A 24,495-nucleotide genomic window follows, 5' to 3' on the forward strand; every position below is an offset into this window, starting at 1 on the left:
CGGTGCGCACTCGCCTGCAAAGAGGTAGCTAGTCAGCATGCTGTCCCTTGTGCGGGCCGACGGCCCTGGCCCCTGGGCGTCGCCGAGGCCGAGCTCCTGCAGGTCCGGGGTACTTGACCACCTTGAGCTTGTGCTGCTGGTGGGCGTCAAAGTACTTGTTGAACGCGTCCGCCGGGAGCTGGATTGCCTCGGCGATGAGGGACGTAAACGCGACGGAGATGGCGCCCATGCGATCCATGTAGTCTGTGAACGTCTGGCGGAAGTTCGGCAGCACCGAAGGCGAGGGCCACTGGTTGGGGGCGTGCAGATTGTAGTAGAGGGGGTCCAGGGGACCCGGGACGGGATGCTCTGTTGAGAGGTCAATCTGCTCTCTGTGGTCGATGGCACCGGCTGTGATCTCTGCTGAGAGCTGGGAGTACCCGAGGAACGATTTTGCGTTCTTCATCTCAATTTTCAGTCTGAATCCGCGTCAGTCACGATGACGAGGTGGGGCAACTTTGGCAACTTTGGGACCGAGCCGCACTCACTTCTCCTCCTGGGGAATCTCAAAGAAGCCCTTCCCTTCTGCAATGACTTGATTGAAGAGCTCATCCGAAATGCCGACATTCTTGAGATACAGAAAGCCGACTTCCAGGAGTGCATGGCGGAGATCCTCAAGAAACTTGGGTTTCGTTTCGGGATCACGAGCGAGCGCGAGGTCAAGAATCGGAATAGATGTGAAGGACATGTTGAAAGTTGGTGGCGACCTTGTGACTTGTGCTGTGCCGACTTGACGTAGGTGCCACAAACCCCCTTCGCAGATAATAGACGTGCGTGTGTGCTTGCTGGGGTGTTTTATTGAGGGGTGGTGACTTGGTGGACCGATAAACGATTGGTATGGACAGAATCGAATGATGTTGAGGATTGAACCTAAGAAAATGATATATGCGCTTCACTGTCCAGTCATCTCATCAAGTGGACGGATGGCGTTATTTATTCCGGCCGGCTATCGGTCTACGGCGCCCTTCGCCAGTGTTTTTTGACATTCAACCCCGCATGTCTTGGCTAGCCGATCCGACCTCTGTCGGCAGGAAACGGCCCTCATCTTCCGCCGTTGTTCCTTTTATTCTTCCCTGCTCATGCAAAAACAGACAAACCCGTCAAAATGCCCAGCATAGATTCAAGAACGCCTTGCATACAATTCTAAGCAGCAGTGCTTGCCAGCGGCTTCGTGGTCAGTAGTCCGGTGACCTTGTAAAACATGTCCTCGATTGACGGCATGGCGAAGGCCGGCGCAGCGTCAAACAGCTCGGCGAGCTTCTGCCTGCTCACGATCGCGGTGTGTGTCTCGTCATCATCCAGCTCCATGTTGTCTCCGTCCGTAGCAAAATCGATCTCGCTGGCCTGATCATCCTCATCGGCGTCGCCGTTAATCGCATCATCCTCAACCGTCGTGTCGAGACGCAGATCTTCGAGAGGCTTGGCGAGGGAGATTGCAGACTGGTCCGAAACCTCAGTGACGCTCCAGAGCTGAGCAGCATCGTCCAGAGCTACGAAGCCCGAGGAGCTCGCAGATGACACCAAGCTCGTAATGCGGTGGGGGACCGTCTCGATGCAGAGAGGCTGAGGGTCCTCCGGCTTGAAGACCGCAATCTGGGAAGAGTATGTGAATGGAACGACCATGGCGAAAGTGCGGGACTTCTTATCGACTTGTAGATGAGCAAAAGCTGCAGGCACCGAGGAAGCATCCCTCTTAGGCAACTTTACGCCGTACTGCAGTTCGTCGGCCACGACATCATAGACCCGAAGGTCGTTGGACAGGGTGACAATGTACGGAGAGAGAACCTGCAGTGAACGGACATCGCCCTTCCACATATTCTCCAGCATCATACGTGTCTCGCCAGTGTGCGTGTCGACGATGTATACAGTCCCATCATCCCGGCTTCCAAAGGCAACAAACAGCGACGAGCCATCTTCTGAAAAGCTCATGCTACCGCTTCGTTTGGCTGCCTTGTGGCCCTCGGGGGCAGGGATCACGTCTGCCCCGACATGGCTGCCCATGCCAACCGTAAGGCCGCAAGACCAAGACTGTAAAGATTGACCCTTGGTATCTTTCGAAGTCAGGCCATCAGTCTGCCTCGTCTTGAAATGCCAGATTCGGACCAGGCCGTCATCTCCCAGGGTCGCAAATCGTGGCGCGGCAGGATCGGCAGCCAGCGCAAGGACGGTCTCAGGTCTGCTGGTGGAATGAGGCGAATTGATGCGTGAAGTGAGAGCGAGGGATTCGTCCTCGGCGGAGACCGACCAGAACTTGAGGTAGATTTCACGACGCTCTTGCACAAGGTGCTCCTTCGCGTCAGGCGACATGTTGTCGATGTCTCCCGTAGGCGGCGACCAGTCGTCCACTGTTGCCAGCCATCGCGCATCCGAGGAAAAGGCAATGTGTGTGATAGCCGGTTCGGAAATGGGATTTCCCTGCGCCGTAATGTTTACATCCGTGGGCTGTGTCCTTGCTAATGCTTGCTTGGAAACACTGGTAAAGGAATCAAGGTCGAAAGACTGAAGAATGGGTGCTGACTGTTGTGACCCAGACATCATGGCCTGCTGACCCGTGCCCACACAAACATGCAGCTTCGTTGCGTCCAGAGGGCTGAGAGCTGCCGGAATAGGGTGGCGGACTTCTTTTGAGACCTCTCCCACCCTCTTCACCAGTGTATCCTTAGGCTGTGCGAAGTACCGGGCTGCAGATTGGATTCCTGACACGTACGTGACCGGCTTCATTTCAGAGGTCGAGATGACCATTGCCGAGTTATCGTCAAGGTGAACTGCGTAATGCGCGCCGCTCGGTGACACAACGATGTTTTCAATAGCGCCGGGAAGATGGGGAAGATACGTGGTGATGGCAGTATCAACTTGCCACAGGACGAGTGTGTTTTCGGAGCCACCGGAGACTAGATAGTGACCTGAGAGAAAATTAGTGACGGGCCCTCAAAGGAACCCAATGGAGCGCTCACCATCTCTTGACCACTTGACGCTGCGAACAGCCCGCCTGTGCCAGTGAAACTTCCTGGCCTGAACCTCTTTTTGCTTGGGCTTGGGACCGCGCATGCTCTGCAGCTTCGTCATGATGTCGTTATACAAGAAGATAGAGCCTCGGCCACATCCAATAATGACATCGAGAACCTCTGAGCTGGGTTTGACAGTTTGCTTCTTGGGTGTCGAGAGGCCTTGTTGACGGCTAGTGACCCGTAGATCCAAAGTGCAGATGATGTCACTTGTGTCGAAGTTGAAGAAGTCGCCTTCTAGTTCCAGGTCCTTCCCAGTGATTGTTCCGACCACTAGGCCTTCGGAGTGGGCACCGACCACATATTTTCCATCAGCCGTGGCGCGCAGCACATGTATCGCTTGGTCCGGTCGGACGGTCTTGAAAAGAATCTGGGATGCGAGGTGGGAAGCGCCCTTGCGGCAGTATGCAACAATGGTGCCCTCGTCATTTTGCTTTTTCTCCGACACAAAGACAACATCGTGAAGTTCCTCGTTGACCTTGATCGCGGAAACGCAGAAGTCCAGTGCAGTATGAGACTTTGTTATCAGGGTATCTTCCGGCTTGATACCCCGTCTCCAGTTGAATTTCCATATCCTTCCATCAGAGCACCCAACCCAGACGAAGTCTGGTTCCACGGGCGAGAGATGAGTGGTGAGAACCGAGGCAGCAGGGCCATCTTTGTTGTCTTTCGCAATCGGTAGGAGGATTCGTCGGACGAGGAGAGAGTCTGCTACAGAGTAGACTTGAATGGAAGTGTGGTATGTGAGAATGAGGTTCCTGTTTCATGTTAGACGAGTGCTGTAGCAGTTGCAATGTAACATACTTCGCATCGCTGCTGAAAACGGGGTCGATATCAGCGATTCTGCCACCCAATGGCGATGAGATCTTCCAGCCGTTGGACTCGCCCGCAGACTGCAGTTCACTCTGGTCTCTCGTTTTTATGGTGGTATTCGCAGTCTCGCCGTTCTGCAACTCGGACAGAACCTTCAACGCATTCCCCTTGAGTTCGTTGGCATCCGATGTTCGTTTGTCCGACTTGGGCGTGGTTTGCTTCTCGTCCTTGCGGTTGCGCTTGATGTCGGAGCTTCGTTGTTTGTCGCTGGCGTCACGCTTCCTCTTTTTATTCGGGTCCACGTCTCCCGCGCGGGGCTTCTTATCTGTCTTGCCGACCATCACGTTGTCCTTTTGCGCTGGTCCTGTCGTTCAGGGCAATGTGGAATACAGAGGCAACCGTTGATCACCACAGAAGTGCTCACACGCAGTTCCAAATGCAGGCCTTCAGAAAAAAAAGTTGCTGCCAGGCCCAGTCCCGCTTGAAAATTCGGGGCCGCAAGAGAGACGCACCACATGATTGGTGAACTCACCCCACCTCCAGCGTGCGATAAGATAAGGATTACCCGGTGAATGCCCGTTACACCAGGAAATTTCTCCATACCACGGCTACGGCTCTCACGCCTTTCTCGCGACGACAGTCTTCAATCAGCGACGACGATCATCTTCGCCGAGCATCGTCCCCTACGAGAAAGCCGACTCTCGGTAACCCTTACACACGGTGGATGCCTCAATTTCTATAATACCGATAACGCCTGAACGACGCCGCCAAGATGATCATTCCGGTTCGCTGCTTTTCTTGCGGCAAGGTTGGTTAGCCCCTGCGCCATTGTCGCAAGGCACACCATTGATGTTATCACAGGTGACAGGCGACTTGTGGGAGCGCTACTTGAAGCTCATTGACGACGGTATCGCTGATGGGTACGATGAGGATCAATACTCCACGGAGGGGCCAGTACTAACGGATGCGACAGAGACGCTATGGACGAGCTCGGTCTCAAGCGATACTGCTGCCGTCGCATGATCATGACCCACGTTGATCTGATCGAGAAGCTTCTGAAGTACGTGTGGTGGCCACGTCAGAGCTTCAGAGTGGCTCTGCTAACACTGTCAGATACACTCCCGATGGTCGTAACGAAAAGAAGAACAATCTGCCCGCATAAGTAGGCGCGTCCAGACGGCCATTCGAATGACCTGGGGGTCTTCACACACACGAACAAAGCATTGCAAGGCGTTTAAGGGTACACTGGAAGGAAGGTTTTCGAGCCACGGAATAGAGCAGGCGCTGAGACTATGCACCAATCCTAGGACGCGGCAAATATGTCTGATAAGCTTGTACGAATGCCAGACCTTTTGCTCAGTGACTGAAGTCGGCGTCTGGCTCAGCTCGTGGGCCTCGACGCGCGTATGTCGATTCTCAGCGCTGTCACTACTGCCTGTACAAACACCCCGTAATGCAGCCAGGCATCCTCCTCCACTGGGCCAAACCAGAGGAGATTGAGTCATGTGTCATGCCAGAGGTAGTGAGATCAGTAGGGCCCCGGGGCTAGCAAAACGCAGGTCGTGTTGGCCATGTCATCGGTGCATCACTATGGTACCAGCCATGCCATGGATCGTAAGTTGCCGATGATACCAGTCTAGGTATCATCCGTCAAGCACAGCCCTGGAAGTCTGCCTAAGAATACACAATACAAATGAGCTCATCTTCGCGTCTGCTTTCCATTTCACGGCTCTTGCCATAACAGACCTGTCAAAAAAGGGGCGTCGACGGGGCGTTCCTCGTTGGCGAAGGCCGAGTGTTACCACCCACTCGGTGCCCTGCTCGTCATGTGAATGACAGTAACATAGCATCGCAAAGCCACATCGATCCTTCGAGCATGAAATCCCTGCCTGTCTCGTTGGTTTGATGTTGCTTCACTGTCCAACTTGCGTTCCCCAAGCGCCGCTGCGCTTGAGGATTATTGCCGGCGGCTGTGCTTGGGCCAACACCAGACGGCCAGCTCTGTGGAGCATACCTTCTTCGGCAAGGGGACTTGCAGTAGTCCAGCAGGGTTTACTTTCGACCCTGGTACACCTCTTTCATCTACGATATCACGCCAAGTAGACTCTTGATATGGCGGTCAGATGATGTTCCGCCGTTGAGATAATGGGCCGCGTCTGACCATTGTCGGCCACCACGCTGGTAGTAGTGATGGGAGATTGGGTTCTACAGGCAGTTTTGAACCTCGTTGGAAAAACATAGGTCACAAATGTCTCCTGTCGGCTACGATCTTTGGGCATGCCACATTCAAGAGAGAGCTGGCGCTCGGTGTCGAAATGCGTATCGGGAGTTTTGTACATCATACCAAGTAGCAACGAGGTCTAACAAGAGCCTTGGCCAACACAAAAAAAAACTCCCTTTGACTGGAGCTACCCACCACTGCAAGATTGAGCAGTCGTCTACGTTGGGTGGAGTGCATTTACTGCGGCATGTCGGCCCTCAAAACACGACCTGCACGAGGCACAGCTTTTGCCGCAAGCATCGCCAACTGACTTTCCGGAAGAAGAGCAACATCCGCGGGCTGTCGATGCCTGCGTTGTTGTCGGCGAGGTTACTCAGGCGCCGAGATGGCACATCCAACACCAACAAGACGCAAAACAAAGCCACCAACAAGGCGAGGGGATTGGCCCAACAGAGCAGAGGTCCACCGTCATGCCGGCTTGCATCTCGTCGACGCGATGCATTGTTTTGACTGAGACGAGACATAGGCCTTTCTTATCATGTCATAGCTTCTCTTGGGATATTCAAAGTACACGAAGCGACGCGCAGCATTAACGATGAGGTGTTCACGCGATTTGGAGGAACGGGACGAACGCAATGGGCCTAGTAGCCGCGGAAGGATTCGCTTGGCCAGACGATGAGCACATGTACTGGATCTGTAACCAGGGAAAATCGCTTGTGGCAGTGTTTTTCGACACTGTGTCAAGGATGCTGGCGCCTATGCAAGGTAATGTGGTTCGCGTACGTGACGAAGAGGTCGGCATGGCAGGCAAGTTGTGTGTCTCGATGGCCTTGGCGCATCTTCGTGCTCAAGCGGTAGTGCATTGGTCGACGGGTCGAAAAGAAATCCCGGATGTCTAGGTAATGAAAAAAGATACCTGGTAGTGGACTTGAATGGAAAAAGGTGTCGTGTCAATCATCGGCGGTGAGCAACAGAATGCTGGACCATGGAGGATCATACGGCAACAGGATCGGGTCTAGGCTGTGGTCGTGACCCGATATTTGGGACGGGCTGATTTACCGGCCGTAAGACCTCCTAGCGCCGTGATAGGGGAGACATAATCACATCACCAAAACAGCTGGCTGGGACGGCGGAGGGCCAGGGCATCTAGACACGATGCTGTTTGTTCTTCAAAGGTCCAATACCGCCTGACGGTGTCGCGTACTCGATTCGACCTGAGATTCCCACCATCAATTGCAGTGGAGAAAGAGAGGAACGAAACGTCTGCCAATACTTGCTTGCCTCTATCTACCGTGGTCGGAATCATTCGACTTTTCTCACAAAGCGTGCCCAAAACAAGTTGCGTAGTAGCACATAGCTGATCGTCAGTGACCCCGCGTCTGCCTGTCTCAACCTAGAAGGCCTACAAGGATGCACCTTCCGCCACATGCCATAGGCGCTTTCCCTCTGTTTGCTGGAAGGCCCCACAAGCACACCTGGCCTGCCTTCCCACACGAATAGACAGCCGCCGGACCAGATCCCTGGGAGCGATACACATCTGCTGGACTTGACATTCAGCCCTCTTCCGTGGTCCGCTACGGTTCCTTCTCCATCCTGGACCGTCGGGCCAACATGATCTGGCGACAATTTCTAGCCTTCCCCAGCCTCTCTCTCTCTCTCTCCCGCCCCCTCTGCGGACATCAAGAGATGACAAGGCTGGTTCTGCCTAGGAGGATGCTACTACTGTGGCGGCTTCATCAGAAAAACGCAGCTTCAAGACTTGTTGAAGCTGACACCCAACGTCGCTTACAGAGACGACACTGGCAGAGTGAGATCAACTGCCGAGACCGAAACCTACGATGAGCGAGAGGCCAAGTGACAATGGGATTGGCGAACGGTAAGACGTGTTTAAATTGGGGTGCCAAGACCACGGGCAGTTCATGTTTTCCATGACCAACATGGGTATAATGCCTGCAGTTTCTGCCCGGAGCTTGTGCCCGGCATGCGTTCCCTCTGGCTGGCCATCGACCAACCTCAATAGTAGCACATCACATCCGAAACATTCCCGCCTTACCTGGACAGGCAGTGGGACAGCTCTTCGTCAGCACGGATTCGACGGGCCTGTGCAGCATGCAAAGGCTCCTTTTCTTCGTCATGAAATTGCAGCGATAGCCGGGCGAGCAGGACTTGCTCCCTCCCGTTAGCGCTCAAGCGCCTTGGGTCGCAAGGCCAGTGAGGAGCCACGCGTGTCCGCATTGAGACCCAGACCGCATGACAATCCGATTGTTGCCCTCGCATCAGAACATAGCCTGCCTGGGATATCGGGAATCGCGCGGTGCCCACCTTCACAAGGTTCACGATCACCAACGCTGTCGTTCTAGGCTGGCTCCGGCCTAGCTTCAAAGGAGCTGCCCACCAGCGGAGCTCTTGGAAGCACCTCGGTGGAGGCATATCAGGCAGGGAACGACTGTGACTCGACAACGGACCATGTGGGTGCAGGCTGTTAAGCGCCGACGCCTGTCGCGTTCCCTGCAGCCCACCACTCCACTTGGATACCCCGTCTCGCAACATCACGCTGTCTGCGCACGCTCCCACTGGCCGCCTTTCCCCAGAGGGTTGTCTTGAAGCTGCTCAAGGAAAAAGACGCGCAGCTGCAAACCTGAATGGTGCTACTCTGTACCATCTTTCCCGTCCCCTCCTCCACACCAGGCTTACAAAGTACCCCGGCATCATCGAGCTACCTCGGGCGAAGAGGACGGTACCTGCCTGACACCACATCCGCATGCCTTGGGCTGCCATACCTTGTTCCTCGTGCCCTTGATCCAGGTACATGTTCGTAGGGCAGAGTCATTGGGTCGTTCTCCAATTCTACTGGTGAACTCGTCTCCATGGCTGTCATGTTGAATGAAGCACCCTACTCAGAACTCACCACATCTGCTGCAGGGTGCTTGTCCATTTGCGTCCACCGCGCTCTGCCTTTGATCTATCGGGGAATCCCTGTCCAACTGGCTCGTCGTGAGTGAGTCGCCAGCTCTTCCGTGATGCGCGTTCCAAGTTACACATCAACTACAACTTGGATATTCAAGTTCGTATCAACGGTAAGCAAGTAAGTGACTCCAGTTGGATATCTGAGCCAGTCCAGCAATCCCGTTGTGAGCTGCAAACCTCGCTTTCTCGCGACTAGCGCCTAGCCGCCTAACTAGGTCGCAGCTGAATTGATTCTTCATCAGTCACAGACAGCAGCACCAGCAGTAGCTCTGACAGCTAGCATCACCACACATCTAGTAGTCAAAGTAGAGGCGCCATCCTAGCCTTTCCAATTCACTAAACGGGCACCGTCAAGCTGACCCCAACCTCCGTCTCCGTAAATTCCACGCTCCCCTGGGCGAACCTGGGTCCCCTGGACGTTGGAGGTTCTGGAAATTGTCGACAGGCGCACTTCCGTACCGAGCTACCTGGCCCCGGTCACCTTGGTGGGAGGCACAGACGGCCGCAGACTAGACCCTTGGCCACCACCATTACCCCCATCCCCCAATCCCTCCTCAACCCACCACCATCTTCTGGGTCATCTGCCTTAAGAGTGCCTGCCGTCCTTTCCTCCAAGCTTCGCCCTTTCCCACGAGCTAGCCCTTCGTCTGTGGCACAGCTCAAAAGACCACCAGGCCGGCCTGACGAGACCTGTCGCGCAGCTCGGCACCGCTTTACTTGGCTCCGCCAACGGGATCATCTCTCCACCGCGCCCTCCTTCTCCATTAGCGACCAACTTGATCGGCCGAGGCGCTCAGCAAACGTTACTGTCGAAGTCTGTTGTGGTTTTTAAGGGAGGCGATCCTCCCATCGCGAACTGCCAGCGACCACGGCCAAACGAACCGCTCGCGATCGACACGCTGTCTCATTATTGCATCGGTTGATTTAGTCATGGCACTCGAAGGGCCATTGCGATCGTCCATCGGTAGCCAGCTCTCGGGGTTCTCTCACCATCACAAAGACATGTCTGTCTCGTCGCCAGACTTCGGAGGCTCCCCACTCGCCCTTCATCAGCATGTTCGTAACGCCGTGGCGATGTCATGATATGGCCTACAAGACTGACAACACCTGATTACAGGTCTTCGGCGAGCTCAGATCGCTCGGCTCCGTACTCCAACTCCCTGCGACCGAGCTCCATCCAAAGGCTTCCCGTCAGCAATATGAATCTCATGAGCCCCAGTGATATCGTCGGCCCCTCGCCAGTTACCTCGAACGGAACTGAAACAACCGAGATCGAGGATGAAGAAGCGGAAGAGAATGATGCCCACATCATGGCTCATGCATCGTCTCCTCCACAGGTCGGCTCTTTCCACTTCCCTTATTTGAGCTCCTTAGTAACATACTTAGTAGCTTCGAATGCTGGCGACGAATTTGCCCGATCACCTGCGACAGCCGACAACCGAAGAAGCAGTCTCCGTGATACACGCTCCTGAGAGCTTCCAGGCATGGGTGGGCTACATGCAAACACCACTCTGTGTTCGCCACAATTACTAACGGAGGCAGACTTCTTCTGAGCCGACAACAAAGTCAGAGCACACCAGCACTAGATCATCGCCCAAGACGGATACCACCGCTTTGCCAACACATGCGCAGGAACAGCTAAGGGTAAGTGTTTTGAGGGCTCCTGTATTTACTCGGCTCATACTAATTACCTTCGACAGTCGCCCACATTCCCTCACCCACCTCCCCTGACGACCAATATCAGTGCTGTAAGGTACAGTCTGGACAGTGCCACGCCTCGAGCTCAGGACCTGCAGGACATGCTGAGCGAGTCTTCAAGACTGAGGTCAAGCAGTACTAGCAGCCTTGAAAGTATGTATTCGTCTTCGTGTTGGCGGCCTATCATCTGACAACGTACAGAAATCGATGAGATTAGGGAGACAGATACCGAGGCTGAGCCTTATGACGATGAGACCTTTGCAACACCCGGTTTACCAAGAGAAGAGTCGGAGATCAAGGCGCTCCGGACGGCACTCAGAGAATGCTGGACGCTTTGCAACACGCTGGCAAACCTGAGCTCAATTCATAGAGCTCGTGTCTTCAACAGCTCAGGCCTTCCCGATGCTCACGAGAAGGCATGGATGGCTTGTTGGAGGCTGTGCCAACGACTGTACGACAACAGGGACGAAGACATTGTGTCTTTTAATGTGCGCGAGAGTCTAGACCTGTGCCGCGATTTCTGCCAGTCGCTGTTCGATGTTCGGCAGAAGAAAGAAGAGATTGCCGACTCGGTTCTCCGCGTAAGCTTCGAACTCAACAACCAGTACGTGCCCCCACATGACTGCTTGTTACGAGAGTGGCTGCTGACTTAACAACAGCCTATACAGCGCCCAAGACAGCCGAAACCTTCCGGAGGAGTTCCGAGAGAGGACTCTGGACTTCTACATAACCTTGTGCCATCGGCTGATGAAGCAACGGAGCGAGTTGGCAGAGGAGACAGACTCTCTACTCAAGGCTTGCTGGACTTTGGCAGAGATGCTGTTCAGCTTGAGACAAAACAGACGCGACGGCAAAGCTCCCGACGAGGAACTCTTGGGGTCGGCTGTACAGGCTTGCTGGGATCTGTGCGATATTTTCCGAGACGGGTGGACTCAAGTTCGACCGGACCGCAATACCCCTCGCCCGAGCCAAACAAGCTTCTTTGTCAACGAACAGCCCTCAGGGCGTGAGAGCCGCACCTCGAATCGTTCCTCCTTGCATTCGACGCAAAAGAGCCACAAAAGTCTAGTTGATGAACGGCCCCGCAAACCACCTCCAGTTCCTGAGACTCCAGTTACAGAATTCGAAGACACCCCGATCTCGCCTGAAAGCCAGTCGCCCAGAGTGCCCAATATCCTTGTACTCGGCACCACATCCGAATCAGGCCGCGGCGGCAGGTGGTCTAGCAGCGCATCAAACCTATCGTCATACTCCCAGTCCAGTGCCAAGACTTCGAGTACCGCAACAACGGCGACAGCTGGGGAAGATATAAATGTTACACGCATCAAAGCGTTGATGCTGAAAGCAGCCATGAATGTCGGCTATGTTCGCGACCCCACCAATGACGGCAAGACTGGGACTTCAGCACTACAGTCCTTCGTGAAGCAACTGCCTAACGGATCGTTCGGAAACATTCCCTCACAGGCAACACTGCTCCAAAATTATCGAAACTCCGTCCTTGGCGATGCTGCTTTCAGAGGTCCAGCAGCTATTTTACCCGCCAGGGGCAAAAGGGCCTCAGCCCCTGATGTCGCCAAGAGTGTCAATCTCATGGCACACCGGTCCTCACAATACATTTTCCTCAAAGATTTGTTCCGACTCGTCTTTGGTTTCCCTATTGAAGAGGCGGAGACAAGAAAGAGCGTAAGCATCGCGATCTGATGGGAACGTACTACTTTCTGCATCTCAGCTACTCTGCCCTCGACGAGCCATCCCCTTCGCTCCAGATTACAGACCATCTGGAAATATTACCTTCCAAAGGATGCTAATGTTCCTTTCTGCGCAAATCACCTCCATTTTCTCTACCTTATGCACTAGATACCCATTCTGAAAGGCTCTGGCGGCGCTCGGCAGCGGCGGCGGGACTGTTGAAATTCGGAGGAAGGCCCTCTATATTACCATCATTCGTTTCATGCGGGACAAGGACTGTCCATACGAACTAACATTGACGACTTCCTCAGCGAGCGTTCTTCTATTCATGAATTGGTAGATGAGTCGGAGTTGAACATATTACATGAACACGATCAGGCTTAAAAAAGTCGGTGCTTTACCCCTTTCAACTAATGTGAAATTGTGATATCGTAGCAACTAGAACAGATGACGCTGCTCAATGGTGAGTCAAAGGGTCGTAACTTTGCATCACCGGGGCCGTCTTTTTACTGCGAGGTTTCCAGAATGAAGAGTAGAGTGTTTGATATCATTACCTCATGCTTTGAGAGTTAGAGATGCCTCAGCCGTGAATATCTGCCCTATCCCCCACTCGCCACCCGCCACGCATAACAGGCGCCCATCAGCTCAGTCCATGTATGCGCCAGCCATTTCGGAATCTGTAAAAGCCGCTGCGAGGGGCGTATCGGCCTCGTCGAGATTGCCATGCTCACCAATGCTCCCCTTCCGTGAATCAGTGAACGCCACCGCCTCGTCAAAGAAACTCCAGCCCTCCCCAACACCTCGTGAGGCTGCGTGGTCGTGGGTGCGGCGAACCAGCTCTAGAGCATCGCTGCTGTAGCTTGACTGCTGGTCGACATTCGTGTCGGTGGTTGACGCATCGTGGCTCTTGTATTCGGCGGTCTCTTGGAATGTATTGCCACACTGGCCAATTCCATTGCTGGTTTCGTCGGGCATCGCTTGAGGCACGTCGATAGTTAGCTGTAAGGCTTGGGTCTCGTGAGCTGTTAAGTTCGAGTTGAAGGAACTATTGAACAGACTATTGTCTATACCATCGGGGATCGATCCCGTAGTACTGATATGCGAAGCTGTAATTGTGTTTCCCAGCCCTGGATGATCTTCAGAGTAAGGTGGAGGTGGTAGATCCTCAGAGCCCTGCGGTGCGGGCCAAATTGAAAGTTGAGATTGAGCCCCTGACGGAAGACCAGGCCATGGATCATCTTGCAGACTGAGTCGTGGGGTATTCGAAGATGGCTGCCGAGAGGCGAATGGTTGATAGCTGTCTTGGGTCTTGTTGAGTTGACCGTTGGGCATGGTCTGTCCCTGCTGAGGACTTCCGACGGTATCCCACGAGGTTTCCGGTCCGTCCGTATTATGTGAGGTGTACGACAGCGAGTTGCCGGATAATAAGCAACTGTGTCCTTGTACAATTTGATCGCCATATCCTTGTTGCGACGATTGATAGTGGCTCTTTTGGGCGTTCCAATGCTCGAAATTGGACATGAGCCTGTCAGGTAAATCAGAGGCATTTGAAGTTGGAGACACTGGCGAAGTGACCCCGACTTGCTGCAGTTGGTCATCTCTCGGCGCCCAAAGATGATAGTTAGAAGGGTTTGTATCTCCTGTATCTCTGGTCCTTGGCGGAAACTGACTCATGATTTTGTAGGGATCGGAAAGTTCTTGTGGCAAGTTGTTGGTCCAATACGGGCCATGATCCATAGATGTGTTAGCATGAAGAGGTTGTGATGGCTGCCGAGCAGGGTGATAACCATCAGCACACACCATTCTGCCTGTTTGCTCCGTGATGGTCTTTTGATAATCCGTAAGGGAGAAGTTTTCAGCAGGTACACGAGGAGTTGGAAGACCATTACAGGGATTCCATGGTCCATGCCCTGTCCGGTTCTGCTCTTCACTTGCCCTCTGAGACAACCCCGAATGTTGGCATGGTTGATAAGGAAAAATTGCATCTGCTGGAGTGCGCCTTGAACAATTGTCAGCTTTTGTGTCCTAATATTGAGCATGCAAATGATAGAGCTTGTTATTAAAAATGACGCAAGGGACAAACTTACAAGGTTGCCAGTTCTTCCACTATCCTCACACGTCCTTCAAGAAGAGGCGACCTGTATTCCGTGTGAGTTTTGATCTTTGATGACAGAAGTATCCGCTTCTTACCCGAAGTCTGGATCTTTGCCGTACTTGCTCTTTAAATATTTAATCTGCCCAATGGTCACATCCTGGCCAAATGTCTCCTTAAAGGCATCGATGATCCTATGCAGGGCTACTTTGTCGAGAATATGGATGAGAACAAACTCAATTTGTTTCCTTGTATAGCTTGGCTTGCCAGCCATGCTGCTCAGTTCCGTTTGAATCTCTCGGGGTTTTATTTTCGAAAACGCTGTGATTGTTTGGGATGCAAAGACTGGATGTAAAGTTTCAGTCATGTGCAAAGTATGCATGATTGCAGAATTGTGAAGTCGTGTCTGATCCATGACCTGCTCGACTTTATAGACGAGAATCCAGTATTGTGAATCACCAGTGGGCTGTCCTTGATATGGTATTCTGCACTGTGAGAAGGTCGCACAGGGCGTGGTAAGGTCGGTCGTGACTAAAAGGGGTAGATAGGACAGGGTGGTGGTCGGCTCAGGGCAGGTTTGCTACGCGGCTCCATTCTCTTTGTTTCTTCAGACCGCGGTTGCAAGGTTGAAGCAGAAAGATATCTTTTAATGCTGGCAGGTGCTCGGTGTTGGTTGAGAAGGGAAGCGTACGTCATTGAGAGCCCTCGCGCCGTGGTGTAAATATTCTGCCCGGGGCGATGGGATATAGGAATGCTCTCCACCAACAAACTCAACCATTTCAGGTAGGTTGTTAATTTGTTTTCAGTCGTCCTTATGTGTTTGTCTGGGCGCGAGCAAACATCCCCCACCAACAACTAATCAAAGAGCTGTCGTCGCCCTCGCCCCAGTCATCCTGACCGTCGAGCGTGCCTTCCTCTATGCATTGCAATACGTCAGGGCCTGCTTCCATAGAGGCTCTGAAGGTCTTCAGGAGGTTCCTGGTCGTTTCGTCACGCAATGGAACCATAACGACAGCTCGCGAGTCGCTGTCGAATGACAGATGCTCTGAAAACGCGCCAGCGAGAAGAGCAGGGTGAATATCGTCGTACATTGGGTCCGCGGCCAGAACAATCTTCGCTCGTTGTCAGCTGATGAGTGCGACAAGACTGTGTGAACTCACTTTGAACTGATTCTTCTCCCCGAACAGCGCTTGATCGACTTCATCCTCGGATGTGCTACCCCATGTCAAGGCACCATCATTCAGCGAGCCCCCGAGAGACTCAACAACGGAACGGTTCACATCAGCATTATGGTGCAAGTTGGCCATGATTTCAGGTAGGTCGCTCAGCACAATGTCGACCCTCCACAAAGCTGCTGCAGCAATCCCGAGAAGCCCTGTCCCTGATCCAAGCTCGAGAACTGTAAGCCGAGACCCTTCATGACTTTCGGCAAATAGTCGAGCCAGCGAAGTTGACGTTAGCTGTGGTAGGTGCCTTGCGAGTACATAGGAGGAGCCCCATGTCTTGTGTCCGAGCGAATCTCCGGTCAGCGGCGGCTCTCGGATCATCAATTCGAAGTTATTTGGTCGTTCGCTTTCCCTGAAGGGCCAACGACGTGTGATTTCGCCCATGGCTAGAACTGTCAAAAATGGTTGGAATGCAGAAGGGGAACGCACCTACCTGTTCTGCCACAGCGCTCTGATAATCTCCGGCTCGCCTCTGACCAGATGAATTCCTTCTCCTCTTCGTCATCGATCCAGGTCAATCCACTCTTGACAATGGAGGAAAGATACATCGACATCTCGCGTCGCACATATGATGTAGCCTCTTGGTCCTCCTCAACCTGTGGCTGACGACTCATATGGCTCCATATGGTTGGGCTCATTTCCAGGCTCTGCAAACAGGAACGTATATCTTGGCTTGAAGGCTTCTGCCACATCTGAGGAAAGTCCTTGGGTTCAAGCATCCTGACTGCCTTGGGTACCAACGACTCAAATGACGTAGGGGTTTGAGACTGAAATGATATGATTATGGCATCGAGATAAGGAAAGAAAAGGTCGACGACATATAAATCAAATAGGACACCCTCAATGCAGCTTCATGAGTACGGTGGGGTTTTTCAACGGGTAACCAAGAATTCGTCGCTGGTTGACGGGATCGCACCAAAAAAAACCCACGATATCGACACCCCTTTTTCGTGCTATGATCCACATGCGGGGTGCCCTGAGGGGAAAGGGAAGGTGGGGGGCATCATGAAGGACCCTTCACTCTTTCCTACCCTCTTGGCCTGATAGCATTGCAGCTCCCGATTGGCTGCCTGACCTGCGAGGCTGCCATCATAGGTGAGGCACCTTGAGTCACGGCCCAGGCGAGACCCCACACTGGACCGCAATAAAAGTTTGGAGCTACGAAAATGCCATTCCCTCCACCTTCTTTCTTTCCTCACCAAGCATCGCCCTCTAGACACAGTTGCGCTTCCATGCTGACGAACAGAGATTCTGTGCAAGCAGAATCTCGAGTCGACCTCTCAAGGGACACTCATTTGCATGCGGGAAATTCGGAGCAAATCTCTACGAAGAACATACCGTTGTCACCTGCCACGCGCGGGCTGACGCGAGCCGCCCGTGAGGGTTCGGCGCCATCGGCGTCAGCAACAGGCATCAGAAATCTCAGGGCCCAGGCCGCTTCGTGTATTACCCCTTGGGGGAACGACGAGGCGCGTCCTGGTGATCCCTATGGGAAGCCGTTGCGGAGATTGTACAAAGTACTTGAGTGCGATGCGCGACTTGGGGGTCACTGGCTGGGCTTTGCCCAGCTGGTGTCGTCTAAAACTCGATTCCGATCATTCTGTCTAGAGAGCGATGCTTGGTCCTTTTTTTCAAGGTCAGTTACTCCAAATCACCACGCCACTCTTCCCTCTCGATTCTGGAATACTACTAATTGTCTTGACCGCATGAATGAGTGCGGCGCAGTCTTCCTAGATTTACATAGCCATGGCCTCGACATCACAGCGTCCGACTCCCTGCCCTTTTTTTTTTTTTTTTTTGACATTACGGATGTGACTCGCGCTTCCTTTTCGCTGACGTCTCGCGATTTCTCGAAAACTACAAACAGTGGCTCTTGTCGAAATTTGTTTCCACAAGCGTATTTGATTCGTTCCACTTGACGGTGGCTCCTCCGCAACTCGTCTCATCAAACCGGGTTGCCATCGTTGGCATCTGTATTCTCGTCCTCCAGGGACTTGTTCGTTTTTGGACCGCCATGATTCTGTCTGATAAGTGACGCATCCACAGCGTACAACATGCGATAGTTGGCTTCAGAGTCAGGATCGACGTCAGCAGCAGCTGCTTTGATACTCATGACGAGCCGATTTGCCGCCCTATGTTCGGTCTTGGCTTCGGCAGAGTCCCTTATGATATGTTGTCCCCTCTTGACTATTCTACAGAGGTGCTTGCCGAACGGCTTGGGCAGTGTAATTCGATTACGCTGCTGTGCCAAGTTGAGCAGACAATAGTTGACACCATCCAATGCAGCGTCCATTTCAACCCTAGTACTGTGTTGGTGTCGTAGATAATCTTGCCACAATTGGCAGATTGCTTTTGGTCCGACGAACGACGCAACCATCTGAGTTGCTGTGTCGAAGCCGTCGAGGGCTCCCTGACATTGGTTGCTGGCCTCCACGTAAGCGTCTCTCAGATGGCGAAGCCCGACCTGCAACGACACTACCTTTGCCTGACTATCTAACTCGGGGGCTTTGTTGCGTGCGCGTTCGAAGATAATGTTGTCATCGCCACCTTCACGTGCGTCTCGGTCGCGGTGCAAGACATACTCGGGGGGAAAGGAGGGCCTTGTGCGAGCCCACGATGGAGCGCGAGAATGGATCCCAGAATGCATTCGGCGGTTTTCTGAGTCGAAGGGCGCCCGGAGCATAGTCGACACCGAAGAGATTATGGACTTGTGACGGATGTTAATTCTGCTTTTATCAAAAAAAGAAAAAAAGTCGTCTACGAGAGCCGCTGGACCACAGGCGCGCCGATGGTCAGATCCGGCACCTGCAGTGCGTAAAGATGCGGTCTCAACCAATGTGTCGTCGCTGCAGTGAAATGGGCGAGCTGCTGCTGACCATGGCGGATGAGGGGACAAGCCAAATGGCGATACCATGACGGTAATATGGTCGAATCGACGGTGCTCTGCCTTTTGACTCTCAGTAGCCATTCGGCATAGTGATTTTTTGATCGCGGTTTGACATCTGCATCGCAGGTGGCGCGATTGTCAATCAGAGACCATCAATCGCACTTTTCCCCAGCATGGCCATCATTCATACTCAATTCGTGTTTGTGTCGTTGAGTCAATCCTCAGTTTTTCGCTCAAGTGCTTTCGTCCAGTTGACAGGGATCTTCGCCACCAAGGGCCAGTGCACTTAAAGCCCAGCGCAGGGAGCCATCGTAGTTATGCGTGAAGGTTTCTTCAAAATCAAATATACCATCAGACGCAAACCCACCAAGCTCAAACAATTCAGACGAAACTGGACCAAACCCAAGGAGGACCAAAACCAAGGAGGCCCAAGTAAGCTGGTGCCACCGCCATTGTGACCCCCCCCCCCCTTTCCACCCTGGCTGGGCCCCTTCAAGAAACCCCCCAACGATCCCGCACCATGCCCTGATCGCCCGGCAGGCAGTCATCCACCCCCCCTTCCCTGATCGACGACCTCTACGCCGATCCGCGTCGCCCTGCCGATTGGCCACTTTCCCACCCGCATGCCAAAGATGATTTCCCCTCTTGCAACCATGTCTCGTGCCAGCTTGAAGGCGCTTTTTTGGAGAGGGAGAAAAAACGGGGCGAAAGAAGAAAAGTAAAAGTAAGCAGAAGAAGCAGAAAACTGAAGATTGGGCTAACACTAAACGGTGCGTGTTTCCGCATGTGGTGGATGCAGGGAGAAAAGTTGCGGTAATGTCGTCACGAGGAAAGTTGTCTTAGGTTAGGGCGATGAATGCCCCTTCGTCGTTCACTGAGGGGGTTTGAAAGAGTACTACTGGTGCCACCAAAAGATTCGATTTCGAATTCACAAATCAGCATTTCCGTTAAATTCAATCAGGCATATTGTGTCTGTCCAACTATGACAACTTGTGGTATCAAGAGGTAGAGAGAACGTGGATTTGCGCTGTCCTGTCCCCAGGCGCAGCTACTGGCTCCATCTTGCCATTTTGTCCATGCAATATCAAAAAGCAGAATGACCTGGGCCTTAGCCGGTGTCGCCAATATCCTGACCTTATCCTGGTCTGATGCAAATGCCCCACTAAACTGTAAGAAATAATGAAAGAAAACAAAACGCTGTTGCTGATGCTTTGGTTCGTTTGAGCTGAGGCGCTCTTGAAAGGTCCGTTCATGACGCTGTCCGCACACCCCTTGGCCGTTCATCGTACACTCATTGTACCTACAGAAATCACTTCTAAACTGCCGCGATGGCAGGCGGGCACTCTCTGTAGATGTCCGTCTTCATGTTCTGTAACCGCTGTCGCATATCGATCAGATCGGCCAGTCGATCCTTTGGCGGATGGTCCATACTCGCAATCTCTCGGTGCAGCGATGCGTACTTCTCATAGAACATCTTGAACTTGTGTGCTTTGCGAACAAGATCCTGGCCAATGGGTTTGTATCGCTTATTGCTGTCGGCACTAGTGGTGCTACCCTTGCTTGACAAGCCATCGTCAGAAGTGTCAGCAGTAACTTTGCGCTTCCGGTTGATGGGGGCCAGATCCGGAGGGAGCTGGCGCCGCTGCTCGAGATCGGAAGCATTCGTTGGCGGCGAGGAGGCCAATGGCGAAGATTTGGTCGGCGAAGTGTTCTTGGTGGCTTTGTAGGGGAGACTGCCGTTCGAGGCTGAGGAGTTCCGTGTCGTGTCCGCAGGGATGGGTCGCTGCTTGAGCTTCGTTGGAGGCCTGATCGGTGCCTTCTCGCCAGTTGTTGACATTTTCGGCTTCATACGCTTGGCGAGCGGCGCGCCCGAACTTGAGCTGCTCTCCTCCGGTTCCTCGTCCCTGCGCCGCTTGACCGGCGCTTGTGTTTTGGCTTGCCTTGTGGGCTCACGATCCACTAGTCGCTCATTTGACGGCTCAGCTGGCCGTTCGACAGGCTTCGGTCTAGGAGGGTACTTTGGTCGCGGGGCCGGGGCCGATGCTGGGGCTGGCTTTTCCTTCGGTCTAGGAGCCGGGGCCGGGGCCGGCGATGGTCTCTTGGTCTTCGATGACGAGACACTTGCCATCGGCTTATTGCTTGAAGACTCTGAATCGGAGTCTGAGATGAACTCCCGCTGAGAGCACCTTGCCACTCTTTACCGGTGCAGACGATGAAGGCCTATCCTTCGCGTACTTGGAGGCTGGCGCTTTTGCCGGGGCTGCTTTGGGTTTGCTGGGCTTGTTCGACAAGAGCCTCTTGACTTGTGCATCGGCGCTGCTGACCTTCTTTTTCCCCGGCAACGATGAGTTGGATCGCACCGAACTCCTTCCATCATCGATCTTGAGTGTGTCTTCGCCGCCCGCATCGCTTGTCCCATCGTCGGCCTTTTGAACCTTGATCTTCGGTGTTGGCACAGCCGGGCCTTTGGCGATGTTGGCTTGCAGTTTGCTCAGGATTTTTCCCTTCCCACGCTCATCTTTGGGCAGCAGCTTTTGCCATTCGGGTTCCTCAATTCCCAACCGCATCTTGTCGAAGGCCCGAATGGCATTGTCGATAGCCTTTTGCCTATCGTCAGGACTGTCGTAGTCATATCTCCAAACGTCCAGTTCTTTCCAGTAAAGTCTCTTTAGCATCCATTTTTGTGCACTGTTGTCGAAGTCGGCAACCTTTTCGAGCGTAAGCTTGAAGTCGTCCGCCTTGCCATCCATTTTGATCCAGGAAGTCATAAGACTGATCTGCTGCGGCTAATTCGTGGACAATCATGGTCCTCTGACCCTTGGCCTTGTCCCGAGATTGTTGTGAAGCACCGTAGCCTTGGTTAAGAGATGGAGACCCCACCGCTGTCAACGCTGGGGAAGACGGTAGAGAGCCGCCTGTACCATATGAAGCCATGCTCGATAGATACTTGGATTTCGCCTTGGCTGATGGCTTTTTTTGCGTAGGCATCGACTTCTCAAGAATGCGTGAGCTGTTGTTTCTGTTAGTGACCATCCAAATAGGCTTTCTTGCCACAAGCCGCCTGAAACGTACTGCTTCTTCGATGCCTCCGCTGCTGCCATAGAGTTCTGTAGGTTTTCTGCATCAGAGTCCAGAGCAGAAGATGCTGAGGATGAAGCAAGGTTTTTGGATCTCGCAGAAGCATTGTGTTCGCTGGTATCAGATCGTGGAGAGCTCGGTTTCTGCCAGAGCGAGGTTGTGATTGGAATTCGAGAGGCGATCTTGGTCGATTCGAAGGGCTTTGTGAGGAAAATGTCGGCGGGCGCGGGATCGGATATCGGTGAAGGCGTGAAGGAATCTAAACCGTACAGGAAAGTCTATAACAGTCTTGCGGTTAGTTATGGTACCCCACAGGACTCGTCGCCTCAGGGAAGATATGGAAGCAAGAAGGAGAGAATGGCAGCACAAGCTCCAATTGCGTAGCCTGTTGTTTTTCGTTCGAGCAAACGACCGATGTAGTCATGGCAGTTTGCACGACAATGTAATTATGCAAAGGGCAAGGGAATGGATATGTTGTTTCCAGCAGGGGGCACTTACCGGGCTGTTGCCCAAAGACAGCTGGATGTCTTCGCCATTCTGGACACACCTGATCATGTCCTCAATAACGCTGTCAGGCAGACTGAGGGCAAAAGCCTGTGTGGGCACGCCGACTGAAGCGTCAGCGGAGCCCTCCAACTGGAGGCCCGCATCTGGGACCTTCAGCGAGGCCATTGTGAGGTTGTGTTGGGGAATTCAGAGGGAGGTTGCGATTCCCGTAAATACGGGGTGGATATGTTGTAGCTCGGAGGATGGGTATGGTAGAAATCGGTGGGATCGTGTGAGGCTCAGACTCTCAAGAGGTTGGTTGAAAGAGAAGGTTCTCTGAAGGTTCGGCCGTCACATTGTCGGTACGAGTCGAAGGGGTGTCTAGGTATTGGTACAAAGAGGCCAATGGAGTGGATTGTCGGGCTTGAAGTTTGGCCACCTGGCTGGACAATACAAACAGCCTGACAAACGGTCCAGGTGAATCACCGAACAAACAGGCTGTTCGAGTGAAGGGCCAGGTCGTGTGAGGAGTCCTAAAAGAGGGTGATAGAGGAGGAGGAGGTAAAGTGGTGAGGTGAGGTCAGGAGGATCCGAGGGAACTGGCACGCAGGCAGGCAGGGCGGGTCAGCCAGGAGGTACCTGACAATTGAGCGGGAACGAGGCACGGGGGACATGGGCCTGGAAGTCACGTCGTACCAGACGGGGAGCAAGAGGTGGGTGAGGGGAGTGGATACAGTCACTATTTCCACACTCACCCACCCTCGTTTGGGCTGGACTCACTGCTGGCAGCACCTCCCACCGTCACCAGCTGTGGGTACTCAGGCTGTTAGTGCGCTGCGACAGGGAGGGTGCCGGCCGCCGTACCGTGCCTCGCAGCTGGCCTCGGCGGTCTGTGACTGGTGCAGGATGGGCCGCCAGCTGGAGGCTAGCCAGGGAGGGATTCTGCAGAAGATACAAGCACAGTACTTGGCCAACTTTGGGGGCTTCCCTTCTCAGGTTGGGGCCCAGTGGGTGTGCTGGCCGCGGGGCCCAGCTTTCCTTCGTAAAACGGCAGGAGGGAGGGGGTGCAGAGTACCTGCCTCTACTTCGGGTACCCTCCGCAGGCGATGTCTCACGGGCAACAGAGATGTCTAGTCAACGCCTCACTTTGCACGGCGTTCAAGAGAAGAGCACTCGATGGTGTGCCAATCAACAACCCAACCAAGTAGACAGCAAAGTGATTGAAGGGCATCTTGCGCGTTTCATGGTCCCTGCTTCACTTTGTTGTCCAATCTGCCTTTCTTTGTCGTTGTCTGTGCCACTCCAGAGGAACTTGCTGGCAGTTTGTCAGCCAGGCCCGAAACTAGACCCCAGACCTCCGAAGAGTGTTCGTCTCCACTGGCTGGACTTTAGCTTTGCAGGTAGGAGGCCAGACGACTTTGTCCGATGGGGCGCAAGACCCCCATCATTTCTCCTCCCCTGGCTGCCGGACGAAATGTTGCCTCCTCATCATGAATGGCTTTGCAGACGTGGTGCACGTGGCCATCGGGCTGCCCACTTGGTTGCGACAATGTTTGCTTGTGTTTGGAGCTGCAGCTGGGCGTGAAGAGGCGTTAGCGGGTATATCTTGATCATCTTAACTATCCGTCTGGTGCGGCATCTTGACATTCTTCTGTGTCCGTTAGAGGCATCATCTCAGCCACTGTAAGGCGTCTGGTGGACTGCTCGACATGAAGGAGAAGGCAACAGAGATGTCCACATGAAACCCCGCCGACTGGAACTCATCCGGGGCGGTCCCGCTGCAGTTTCACACAGCCCGTCAGGCAGCACGGACGAGCTCACCCACCCCACCCTCAGCCAATTCCCATCCTCGGACGCGGCTTGCGTGTGTGAGCTCAATATGTCTCAATCATACACAGATGGATCGACATTGACGGTTCGTCTGAGCCGGGCAAAGTAGCATTTCGCTGTCTAGTGGTGCACATCATCTGATCTTGGCTTCTCCATTGTTGCAGCCGAAGACGAGGCCAAGGAAAACAAATCGCACATCAATGAGGTTGGCTTCAAGATCTGGACGGCCCACTACCCTTGGGTAGCTTCTGATGGCTTTTCCGTTTGTGGACGCCGCAGCGATTCGACACTTTGACACTCAGTCACGAAAAGTGGTTTTCTCGCTTCAGGCTAACTGACTGGGGCGGACCAACCTTGCCTTGCAGCTCATGTCAGCCAACCGCCCACGGAAGTAACACTCTCACTCTGACGCAGATGTTACTTTTGCCTCCAGCTCCGGTGACTTCTTCAGCGTCATTACTAAG

At 53.5% G+C, this 24,495-nt stretch overlaps 9 protein-coding genes across 9 annotated transcripts; 3 read left to right on the top strand and 6 right to left on the bottom strand.

Annotated features, from left to right (window-relative positions):
* Nucleotides 1–28: 28 nt before the first annotated feature.
* Nucleotides 29–727, bottom strand: VDBG_03759 (naringenin 3-dioxygenase; the record flags this gene model as incomplete). The annotated part of the gene is made up of 2 exons (XM_003005760.1): nucleotides 29–458; nucleotides 528–727. 2 exons carry the CDS (start codon nucleotides 725–727, stop codon nucleotides 29–31), a joined length of 630 nt encoding a protein of 209 aa, XP_003005806.1.
* Nucleotides 728–1,182: 455 nt separating this feature from the next.
* On the bottom strand, nucleotides 1,183–4,198 carry VDBG_03760 (sporulation protein; the record flags this gene model as incomplete). The annotated part of the gene is made up of 3 exons (XM_003005761.1): nucleotides 1,183–2,930; nucleotides 2,994–3,802; nucleotides 3,849–4,198. 3 exons carry the CDS (start codon nucleotides 4,196–4,198, stop codon nucleotides 1,183–1,185), a joined length of 2,907 nt encoding a protein of 968 aa, XP_003005807.1.
* A 258-nt stretch (nucleotides 4,199–4,456) lies between these two features.
* VDBG_03761 (DNA-directed RNA polymerases I/II/III subunit 10) lies at nucleotides 4,457–5,598 on the top strand (the record flags this gene model as incomplete). Its single annotated transcript, XM_003005762.1, has 4 exons — nucleotides 4,457–4,665; nucleotides 4,719–4,777; nucleotides 4,831–4,917; nucleotides 4,971–5,598. 4 exons carry the CDS (start codon nucleotides 4,630–4,632, stop codon nucleotides 5,017–5,019), a joined length of 231 nt encoding a protein of 76 aa, XP_003005808.1.
* Nucleotides 5,599–9,705: 4,107 nt separating this feature from the next.
* VDBG_03762 (hypothetical protein) lies at nucleotides 9,706–10,627 on the top strand (the record flags this gene model as incomplete). Its single annotated transcript, XM_003005763.1, has 4 exons — nucleotides 9,706–10,101; nucleotides 10,163–10,382; nucleotides 10,435–10,533; nucleotides 10,588–10,627. 2 exons carry the CDS (start codon nucleotides 10,048–10,050, stop codon nucleotides 10,265–10,267), a joined length of 159 nt encoding a protein of 52 aa, XP_003005809.1.
* A 217-nt stretch (nucleotides 10,628–10,844) lies between these two features.
* Nucleotides 10,845–12,772, top strand: VDBG_03763 (conserved hypothetical protein; the record flags this gene model as incomplete). Its single annotated transcript, XM_003005764.1, has 4 exons — nucleotides 10,845–10,896; nucleotides 10,945–11,347; nucleotides 11,412–12,426; nucleotides 12,617–12,772. The coding sequence occupies 4 exons, from the start codon at nucleotides 10,845–10,847 to the stop codon at nucleotides 12,770–12,772; spliced, it is 1,626 nt and encodes a 541-aa protein (XP_003005810.1).
* A 305-nt stretch (nucleotides 12,773–13,077) lies between these two features.
* On the bottom strand, nucleotides 13,078–14,798 carry VDBG_03764 (predicted protein; the record flags this gene model as incomplete). Its single annotated transcript, XM_003005765.1, has 3 exons — nucleotides 13,078–13,957; nucleotides 14,520–14,570; nucleotides 14,623–14,798. 3 exons carry the CDS (start codon nucleotides 14,796–14,798, stop codon nucleotides 13,078–13,080), a joined length of 1,107 nt encoding a protein of 368 aa, XP_003005811.1.
* A 12-nt stretch (nucleotides 14,799–14,810) lies between these two features.
* VDBG_03765 (conserved hypothetical protein) lies at nucleotides 14,811–17,164 on the bottom strand (the record flags this gene model as incomplete). Its single annotated transcript, XM_003005766.1, has 5 exons — nucleotides 14,811–15,636; nucleotides 15,685–15,946; nucleotides 16,180–16,599; nucleotides 16,782–16,884; nucleotides 17,089–17,164. 5 exons carry the CDS (start codon nucleotides 17,162–17,164, stop codon nucleotides 15,337–15,339), a joined length of 1,161 nt encoding a protein of 386 aa, XP_003005812.1.
* A 531-nt stretch (nucleotides 17,165–17,695) lies between these two features.
* VDBG_03766 (predicted protein) lies at nucleotides 17,696–18,433 on the bottom strand (the record flags this gene model as incomplete). The annotated part of the gene is made up of 1 exon (XM_003005767.1): nucleotides 17,696–18,433. One exon carries the CDS (start codon nucleotides 18,431–18,433, stop codon nucleotides 17,696–17,698), a length of 738 nt encoding a protein of 245 aa, XP_003005813.1.
* Nucleotides 18,434–19,571: 1,138 nt separating this feature from the next.
* VDBG_03767 (COM1) lies at nucleotides 19,572–22,726 on the bottom strand (the record flags this gene model as incomplete). The annotated part of the gene is made up of 4 exons (XM_003005768.1): nucleotides 19,572–20,823; nucleotides 20,873–21,409; nucleotides 21,710–21,993; nucleotides 22,214–22,726. The coding sequence occupies 4 exons, from the start codon at nucleotides 22,385–22,387 to the stop codon at nucleotides 19,953–19,955; spliced, it is 1,866 nt and encodes a 621-aa protein (XP_003005814.1).
* Between the last annotated feature and the right edge of the window lie 1,769 nt (nucleotides 22,727–24,495).

Source organism: Verticillium alfalfae, genomic scaffold (assembly GCF_000150825.1).
Source record: "Verticillium alfalfae VaMs.102 supercont1.4 genomic scaffold, whole genome shotgun sequence".
NCBI lineage: Eukaryota > Fungi > Ascomycota > Sordariomycetes > Glomerellales > Plectosphaerellaceae > Verticillium > Verticillium alfalfae.